This window comes from Bos taurus, chromosome 28 (genome assembly GCF_002263795.3).
Source record: "Bos taurus isolate L1 Dominette 01449 registration number 42190680 breed Hereford chromosome 28, ARS-UCD2.0, whole genome shotgun sequence".
Taxonomy (NCBI): Eukaryota; Metazoa; Chordata; class Mammalia; order Artiodactyla; family Bovidae; genus Bos; species Bos taurus.
Genome location: NC_037355.1, coordinates 26,371,183 through 26,380,807, shown reverse-complemented (window position 1 = coordinate 26,380,807; position 9,625 = coordinate 26,371,183). Strand labels below are relative to the sequence as shown.

Sequence of the window (9,625 nt, the reverse complement as noted above, 5' to 3'; positions counted from 1 at the left end):
CAGTTACTGTTTATCCTGGGTTTCCCTGGTGGCTCAGTGGTAAAGAATCTGCCTGCCAATGCAGGAGATGCAAGAGACCTGAGTGGGGAAGATCCCTTGGAGGAGGAAATGGCAACCCATTCCAGTATTCTTACCTGGGAAATCCCATGGAGAGAGGAGCCAGGCGGGCTACAGTCCATGGGTTCACAAAAAGTCGGACACTACTTAGCAACTAAACAACAACTGCTTATCAGTTTTGAAGGCCAATTTTATTTTGAGCAAATCCAGTTTCCATGAGATTGGTAGCGTGGTCTTTGGCATCAAAAGACCCGAGTTGTATCTTATGAGCTCTATTATCTCCTAGTGGATTGCTGTACGGTTTACTTACAAAATTTCAAAGTACTGAACGGCTTCTTTGCCCGTCTTATCCCAGGGATCAGAGGTCAGATGTCTCCTACACCTGGGCAGATACTGACAGGGACCCGTTAGGGACTGGGCAAATCTACGCACGGCACCACACATTTGTATTCCCTTTCCTGCAGCTCAGCGAACAGAGACGAGACTAGGCTCCGAAGGACCAGCACGCCCTTATCTCCCGGTAAAAGCCACATTCCTGTCACTCTCCCGGGGCTCGTCCTCCGGTCCTACAGCTCCCGCTTACATTGCGCTGGTGACCTGAACGGTCTAGGGCGGGGAAAGGCGGGGTTAGCCTCAGCAGCCAATCAGGACTCGGCCCCTTGCCCAGCCAATGGGGTTTAGCCAATCCGGCCTGACAAGGAAGCCCTGGGACAGTGCTTGCGCCTCTTGCTTCCAGCTTTGGGTGGCGCTACGTGGGGTCAGCTGGTTCCGGTCGTGGTCTTTGCTCACTCGCTCGCTCTCCGGGAAGCCCTCGGTGTGCCGTCCCGGAGGCCATGGGGCGTCAGTGGGGGCCCGCCATGAGGGCAGCTGAGCAGGCGGGCTGCGTGGTGAGCGCCTCCCGGGCAGGGCAGCCCGAGGCAGGCTCGTGGAGCTGCAGCGGGGTGATCCTGAACCGTCGCCCGGGCCTGGTGCTGTGCCATGGGGGCATCTTCACCCCCTTCCTGCGGGCCGGCAGCGGGGCGCTGACCGCTGCGAGCACCGCCTTCCTGCCGGGCGACAGTTGCGGCGACGACCTGCGCCTGCACGTGCAGTGCGGCCCAACCGCCGCAAGTCCGGCAGGCCGCGCGGAGCGGGGTCGCCCGGGGTTGTGCACGCCCCAGTGCGCCGGCCTGGAACCCGGTCCGCCCGCCCGGCCCCGCGGGCGGCCACTGCAGCCCCCGCGCCCCGCCGAGCTTCTGCTGCTGTTGAGCTGCCCGGCCTTCCGGGGCCACTTCGTGCGCCTCTTCGGCGGCGAGGAGGCCGAGCAGTGGCGCTTCGCAAACGCCGCACCGGATGATGAGGTGTCGGAGGAAGAGGAGGAGGACCAGCTGAGAGCGCTGGGGTGGTTCGCACTGCTTCGCGTGCGGCCGGAGATGGAGAAGGAGGCGGAGGAGCGAGGGCCGGTATTGGCCGTGGCGCCTCTCGGGGACGTGCCCAAGGGCGCACCGCTCCTGGCTTGCGGCTCCCCGTTCGGGGCCTTCTGCCCGGACATCTTTCTCAATACGCTCAGCCGCGGTGTGCTCAGCAACTCAGCCGGCCCGCTGCTGCTCACCGATGCCCGCTGCCTGCCAGGCACGGAGGGCGGAGGCGTGTTCGCGTCGCGGCCCGCGGGGGCGTTGGTGGCGCTGGTGGCTGCACCCCTCTGCTGGAAGGCCCGCGAGTGGGTGGGCCTCACGCTGCTCTGCGCCGCCGCCCCACTGCTCAGCGTAGCCCGAGCCGCCCTCTGCCGCCTTCACCCCGACACTGCCGCCCTGGCTGCCCTCCTACCGCCTGAGATGGGTGCCCCATGGGGCCTGCCCCTCCGATACCGAGACCCCGGGCCCCCTTGGGCAGCTGCGGCCGTGCTGGTGGAGTGTGGTTCTGTCTGGGGCTCCGGAGTGGCCGTGGCGCCCCATCTCGTGGTGACCTGCCGGCATGTGGCCCCTCGGGAGACGGCGAGGGTCCTGGTGCACTCCACTACCCCCAAGTAAGGCCCTGAAGGTTGCCCGCACTCCACTCCCTCACCAGCTGTCAGGACTAGAGTCCAGGCCTCAGGTCATAATCCTGAGGACTATGGAGGCCTTCTGGTCTCAGGCTCATGCCTTGGAGGTGCACTGTGTGTAGGGGCCTGGGACCCTCCTCTCATCCTTGGTACTCAGAACCCCAGAGTAGGGAGTTCTGTGCCTCCTGGCAGAGGGTGAATGGGACTTGGGCAAGATGCCAAGCAACTCTGGAGATCTGTGGCGCCGTTCAGCATCCCTGACTAAGCATCACTGAGCTCCCACTCCCAGTCTGAATTCCTTCTGGGCAACTCCTCTGTCTCAGCCTTGCACCCACACACACCCAGAGGCCCTTGAATGGAGTCTTCCTAACCCTGTTCTCTTTCCCCTGAATGCCTAGTGAAATGCCAGGGGCCCAGGGTGCCACCCTTCTGGAGTAGGAGAGGAGCCTGTTACTCTTACTTGATTTATCTCTTAGATCTTAACCAGAACATCCCTTCTGGATCAGAATGACAGATATGGGATTCCACCTAATAAGAATATTAGAGTGGGGCCCAGGCAAATAGGTATATTTTGAACAGTTGTGGGGTGGTCTTGGCCGCCAGTTTAGAACTTCAGACAGTCATTTGTCCCCTCTCTGCAAGGAAAGCACTCCTGCTGTCATGTACTTTCACTTGCTTTGACAGTGGAGTCGGCAGCCTCAGCTTCTTGGCTTGATTTTCCAATACGTGTTCTTTCTGTTTCTTCTGTAATCCCAGGTACTTTACCTAGGCCAAAGCAAAGCACTATAGCACCTTGGTGTAACTGTTGTTCTCCTGTACGTGGTCCAACCCAACTTCTCAGCCCAGATCTTCCCAAATGCCTCTACTGAACTTCCAAGGTTAACCCAGCCTGGCTTTGCCATAGAAATCCCCTCTTGACAATCAACAGGATGGCCATGACTTTATAGGGAAGACTGATACTGAGAATTTTCCTCTGTGTGTGGTCCCCAATTCCTCCCCCCTCCCACTGTCCCCCACCCCAACATACTCTTGGTCCTAGGGAACCCACCAGGTCTCCTGGAAGCTACTCCTGCAGTGTGTGTAACAGGCAACCATGCATAATCTTGGGCAATGTGCTTAATCTGTCTAAGCTGCTTTCCCAGGAATTGACATGTAAAGTCTTGCTACTGCCACATAGTAAGAGCTATAGAAGTGCTAGCATCTATATAAACACGGACCCAGAGGATGAAATTGTATCATGTGTGTCCCACTAAATGACAAGACTGTGGGTATCAAATGAGGGAGAAAAGGAAGACCCTGGGAAAATCAGCCCTGGCTCCTCCCGCTAACTGCTGCTGCTGCTGCTACTGCTGCTAAGTCGCTTCAGTCGTGTCCTACTCTGTGCAGCCCCACAGACGGCAGCCCACCAGGCTCCTCTATTCGTGGGATTTTCCAGGCAAGAGTACTGGAGTGGGGTGCCATTGCCTTCTCCCACTAACTGTGTGACTGTGAGATATATTTACTCAGCCTCTCTGGGCCTCAAAAGCACCATCTGAAATGGAGATAATACCAGTGTCTAGTTCATGGGGCTGCTCTGAGGACTAAATGAAATGATGTCCATAGAACATTAACACCAGGCCTGGCCCACAGCGCTCCCTGGGTGCTGGGTGTCTGTGATCATGATAACGTGCAGGAACCCATATATAGAGGTACTCTGCGCTTGGTAAAGCATACTTGGAAATTCCACAGAACAGCTAAGTGATGTGCCCAGAGTTGCTTGCGGGTATGTTCCAGGGCTAACACCAAATCTTTTGAGTCCCGAGTTCATGATTTTTACTGTTACTCATTATTTTGCTTCCTCCCAGTGCTAAAGGTTGGGAGAGCTAGCCTGTCATTTTGTTTCTCTTGTATCCAGGAGTGCCATAATCTGGGGACGTGTGGTGTTTGCCACCCAGGAGACGTCTCCCTATGACATAGCAGTTGTGAGACTGGAGGAGGACCTAGATGGTGTCCCTGTACCTGTGCCTGCTGAGCATTTCCATGAAGGTAATGAACAAAGGGTCCCTTTGGTCAGGAAAGGACCTTGGAAAATCAGTGTTGGGCACATCAAGCCTACAGATCAGGGGCCAGCCCCTCAGATCAGCTTCCTTCCCCACCCTTGCTGGAGTAACGAGTCAAGCTGGCACCTCGTTGCATCCTGGTTACAGTGCTTTGGCTGGAGTTGCTCTTAGAGGCCTCCCTGCTGTGCTCAGCATGCCCACGGTGCTGGGGGGCAGGTGGAATTCCCAGCGGAAGATAAAGCATGTCTTTTTCCTGAGGCCCTGCAGCAGTGTAGTGTGGAGGTGCTGAACCTTGAGGACTCCTTATAACACTGCAGGCTGGTCTGCGAGGCTCCAGTGGCATGATTGGAGTGAAAGGCCTTGTGATGCTGCCACAGAAGTACCAGATGTTTTGGTTTGTGGATGTGATTTGTTATTACGTAACAAGGATTATGAGCTCACTGCATTGGCGTCTCTTCTGCCACTTACTAGCCCTGAATCCTTGGACAGGCAACTTCATATTCTTTGTCTCAGTTTCCACATTTGTAAAATGGGGATAATGCTACTTACCCCTAGGTCTTGTGAGGACTGGGTGAAATATTGCCTGTAAAGCACTTGGTGAAGGAAGGTGATGCCCATTTTGTAGTTATTGTCAGGGTTTTATTTTCACCAATAGACTTTTTAGTCCTAGGAGTTGGGTGTTAATTCCACAAACATGTATTGAGCACCTGGCTAGATGCTAGGAATCCTAAAAAGTGACTACCCAGTCCAGAAGGGGAATGAGGGCTGAAGAGAAATGATGGAGCAGATACAGTGGAGGTCCTGACCTCTTTCTGTAGGGGCCTGGGGAAAGTTCTCATGGAGGCAACAGGCATCTGAGCAGAAACTAGAAAGGCAGACAGGGTTTGGAAATTCGGAGAGGATTGGTGGGGGTGGGGGGGGGCTTGGCGAGGGTGTGAGTCCTGCCAGACGGAGGAGGCTCCCCAGCTTAACCCTCCTTCCTTCCCTGGCAGGTGAGGCTGTCAGTGTAGTGGGCTTCGGCGTCTTCGGCCAGGCTTGCGGGCCCTCGGTGACCTCAGGCATCCTGTCGGCTGTGGTGCGGGTGGATGACACGCCGGTGATGCTGCAGACCACGTGTGCCGTGCATGGTGGCTCCAGCGGGGGCCCGCTCTTCTCTGCCTGCTCCGGGGACCTCCTGGGTAACCAGCCCCTTGGCCCTCTCCCGGCCTTCCCCTGGCCAGAGCCTCAGTCCCACCCACGAGTGCCCAGTGACCAGCCCTAGCAGCCACCCTGTCTGGAAGGATGATGGGCCTTATGCCCAGGGCTAATTAGCCAAGGTTTTTTGGACTGTGGTGCTTCTGAGGTCGGAGAGGATGGATGCTGGGCTTGGAGGGAAGAGATCTGAGTTCTAGTCCTTTCTCTGCCACTAAGGCACTCCACGACCTCAGGTAAGTCACTTAATATCATTTGATCTGTGAAACTCGGTAGTTGGATGAGTCCAAGGGTCACAAACTCAAAAGCCCAACCTACCAGTTGGGCAAGTAAAGTGAATGAGTGAATGAATGAGTGAGTGAGTGAGTGAGTGCATATCTTCAGTGAGTGGAGGACAAAGGAGAAACGGGGTGAACACCACTCAACTCCAGCACATTCTTGCCTCATTACAAAGATATGTGGGCCTAACACTGGCTGACTTTACAGTTTTTCACAAAGTGTGAACTCTTTTTTTTTTTTTTAATAAATATGTGTTTGTTAAATCTTTCAATTTAAAATTTTTGTTAAGTTTTTAAAAAAAAAAATCTGTTTAAAAAAAAGCCAACCATGAGTCCATATGGATACCTCCACCTACAGTCCAGCACACAGGGTTCATGCAAGCCTTCCCCTTCCCTTACTTCTGACTGCTTTCTCCCATAGTGAGAAACGTTGCCTTTTTGTTGCTAGCTGCAGTAGATTTACTTATTTCTTCAACTGTAGTGTACAAAAAAAGTACTTTCAGAATTCCTAACCACATCCCTGTGAGAAACATTTACCAACTAGAAGACAATATTTGAGCGAGTACCATTCTTTAGCCTTAAAGTGTCCAGTCAAAAAGCTGTTTTCCAAAGTTTCTTAGATTAGCTCCTTCCCCTTCAGAATGGTTATGTGATTCATTTGAAATACAGTTAGGTACATTCATCCTAGTCCGAATTCCATCTTTCTCCCATATACTGGTTGACCTTCTAAAAGATGTGTACAGATAAATGGATACAGAGATAAATATAAATGTGTGTATGCATGAGTTTGTGTGTGTGTGTATATACATATGTCTCTTATCTTCGTCTGCTGAGAGGGGCTAGAAGCCAGTGACACTCCAGTTGCAATGAGCATGCCGAGAGTCCAGATCTTGGTTTCTAAGAGTCATTCTCTAATAAAAAGAACCAGGAACTGACTGATTCCAGGGCTGCTTTGTGGTGCTGGAAAGGAAGCAAACCCTAAGAAAAACCAAATGATGAGTGTGTCAAATGTTGAAAAACCCAAGAGCTGATGTGAAGGAGCTCCTGTTGGAACAATTTGAGCAACAAAACAAATAGCAGTAGTATTGGATTGTAACCCAAGCAAAGAATGAATACTCGTGAGTCTATACTGATATAAGTTAATATTGAATGAATTAAAAAATGGAGACAAAGGATAGCTTTCCCTTATGGAAGAATTTCTATTAATAAATGTAGGAGAAATGAAGCTCAGTAGTTGTAGCACATGGGCCTAGTTACCCCATAGCATAAGAGATCTTCCCAGACCAGGGATTGAACTGGTGTCCCTTGTATTGTAAGCCAGATTTTTAACCACTGGACTACCAGACCAGACACACCTCAGTCTTAATCGTGAGAAAACATCAGGTCAACCCAAATTGAGGGACATTCTACAGAATAATTGACCTGTACTCTTCAAAGTGTCAAGGCTGTGGAAGATAGACACTGGAAGTGACTCAGATAGGAGGAGACCCAGGAGACATGATGACTAAATGCCATGTGGGATCCTGGATCAGAAGAAGAGCATTAGTGCAAACCCTGGTCCATCCAAGTGAGTTCTGTCCTTTAGTTAATAGCATGTCACGAAGCTTAATTTCTTGGTTTTGATCAATGTGGTGTGGTGACATAAGGAAAAGCTGGGTCCAGGATGTACAGGAACTCTGTACTATTTGGGCAAGACTCCTAAAATTTTCTTCAAAAAATTCATATACATGCACTGAGCTGGCCACCCAAAACTTCTGTGTGAGTCTGATTCATTCATTCATTCACTCAACAAGTGCGTGTTGAGGTCCCGCTATCCCAGGCCCTCTTTCAGGTCCTGGCGAGATTATGAATAAAACACAGCAGCCCAGCCCTCATGGAGCTGAAAGATAACAGAAGTTGGAGAGAAAAATACCAAAATAAGTGAGACATAGTGTTAGATACTGATAGCGTTAGGGAGAAAGTAAAGCCAGGAAGGAGGACTGGGGCATGAGGGGCCTATGTCAATACATGAAGCCTGGTGTCTGTCACTGTGAGGGGTATTCAGCATCCCCGCCCTCGACAGGCCCAGGGCCTCCAGGATAGAGGTGGGTCTCCCTCCCTTCCCTGAGCCTTCGCTCATGCCCTCTTTTCCTCTCTGTCTTCTGAACAGGCATTGTCGCCAGCAACACCCGGGACAATAATACGGGGGCCACATACCCCCACCTGAACTTCAGCATCCCCATCACGGTGCTCCAGCCGGCCCTGCAGCAGTACAGCCAGACAGGCGACCTGGGCGGCTTCCGCCAGCTAGACCGCGCCTCCGAGCCAGTGAGGGTGGTGTGGCGGCTGCAGCGGCCCCCAGCAGAGGCCCTGCGGAGCAAGCTCTGAAGCTGTGTCACCCCTCTGCGGGGGAGAGCAGCCCTTTGATGCCGTGGGGAAGGCTGATGCTGGCGGCCTCAGGATCCAGACGGGACCCACCAGAGCCCAGTTGCCTCCCCTTCACTACCCACCTTGCTCAGCTCTGGAGTCTGGACCAAACTTCTCTTTAGCTGCTGGGGACCTCTTACCGGGCAGGCCATTTGGGGGCGCTTTCTCTCTCTGCCCCCTGACAGTAGACTCAGCTCTGTCCCTTCCCTTCTGGCGAGCTCAGGACAGCCGTACAACAGCCCTGGTCCTGACAGAGATGCTGGCTGCAAGACAGGCCCAGTCCTGGTTTCGAGTCTGTCCCCTGTCACCTGATGATCGCTGGCCACCTGGAGCAGCATCTTCCCTGGGGCCTTGGCTCCTCTCTGCCCTCGGTCAGAATGGGGCTGACAGAGCACTGGGGCTTCCTCGGAAAAACCTCAGCAGAGGGGCTCTGCTCCGAAGACCAGAGCTGCAAGAAAAAGCATCATCCTGTTCCGTGGACCGGCAGTGGCATCCCTGGAAGCCAGGACTCCCGGCTGTTCGTATGTCAGGTGCCCTGACCTCTGGGGCACTCACACACAGTGCTTTCGTTTTCCAGCCTGGGAAATGGGCCTCAGGGATCTGGGGTGGGGTGGAGGAGTGGGATGTGTCTTGCTGGGCTGTCTGGTTGGGGTTCAGGAATAAACAGGACCTCCAAGGGATGAGTCCTTATATGTCAGATTCTTTTTTTGTTTCATGAGTTGAATGGGGAATAGGAAAGCTCCAGGCACAGAAGTACACACTTTCTGTCCTGCTGTCTCAGTGGGGTTGATCTCACAGGACACTCTTGTGTCAGACTAGTCCTAGTAGCTGGTTGTAGGGCCAGTCAGCCCTGGATGGGCTTGCAGGCCTGGGTCAGTAGTGGTCTTGGCCTGGTAGCAGATGTTTACAGGGTGCCTAGCTGAGCCAGGCCCAGGGATGGACAGGAGTTGGGGAGTTCAAAGGTGAACAAGGCCATGGTGGCCCCTAGGAGTTAAGACTAACCCCTGGAGTCAGGAACATGTATTGCATGCCCAGGGCCTTGTGTGTGCCAGCCTTCAAGAAATAATTGTTAAATCATTGACAGATTGAATGCAATTTGGGAGCAACTGGGGCAGGGGTGAAATGGGGTGGGGCTCTAATCTAAGCAGAGAGAATTGCTCTGAGTACTTTGTTTCAATATCTGTTTGTTGAGTGCCAGCTCTGGGCAACCACAGAACACTCCGGAGACAGGGATTCTTCTCTGTGTGGATTAGGAAAGGGGCCAGAGGGCAAATGTTTTAATAGCTCGAATGAAAGCCTGTAGTGAATTAACGGGTGGCGAAGGAGGGCTGGGATCTGACTTGGCTGTGAGTGGGAGGGGAGAGGATTTATTCCAGCATGTGTGGATGCCAAGGAGCTCAGGCTATGCTGGGGAGACGGGTGTGTGCCCCCACCCCCACCACCCCGATTAATGGAGCAAGCAGGGCCTCTCTGCCCTGTTCAGATGGAAGACCGTGTCCAAGGGCCCCAAGGATGGAGGATCAAGCAAGGATTCATCCAGGTGACTCACGAGTTGAACCCTGAGGGGAGACTAAGTGTTTACCAGATGGGCTGGAAACAGGGAGGGTGTCCAGATTGAGGGCAGCAGGGGCTGG

At 53.4% G+C, this 9,625-nt stretch overlaps 1 protein-coding gene across 2 annotated transcripts; it reads left to right on the top strand.

Annotated features, from left to right (window-relative positions):
- The first annotated feature begins 791 nt into the window (after positions 1 to 791).
- TYSND1 (trypsin like peroxisomal matrix peptidase 1) lies at positions 792 to 8,671 on the top strand. Of its 2 annotated transcripts, XM_024986881.2 has the most exons (4): positions 792 to 2,062; positions 3,972 to 4,102; positions 5,109 to 5,294; positions 7,735 to 8,671. In XM_024986881.2, exons 1-4 carry the CDS (start codon positions 891 to 893, stop codon positions 7,950 to 7,952), a joined length of 1,707 nt encoding a protein of 568 aa, XP_024842649.1. In that variant the 5' UTR covers positions 792 to 890; the 3' UTR covers positions 7,953 to 8,671. The 2 variants fall into 2 exon arrangements, with proteins under 2 accessions (XP_024842649.1, XP_059738652.1); XM_059882669.1 differs by lacking the exon at positions 5,109 to 5,294.
- Positions 8,672 to 9,625: the final 954 nt, after the last annotated feature.

Coding starts and splice junctions, on each gene's coding strand:
- TYSND1 (XM_024986881.2), top strand. CDS start 891: ATGGGGCGTCAGTGGGGGCCCGCCATGAGGGCAGCTGAGCAGGCGGGC. Junction 2,063..3,971: donor GTGCACTCCACTACCCCCAA/GTAAGGCCCTGA, acceptor TCTTGTATCCAG/GAGTGCCATAATCTGGGGAC. Junction 4,103..5,108: donor TGCTGAGCATTTCCATGAAG/GTAATGAACAAA, acceptor CTTCCCTGGCAG/GTGAGGCTGTCAGTGTAGTG.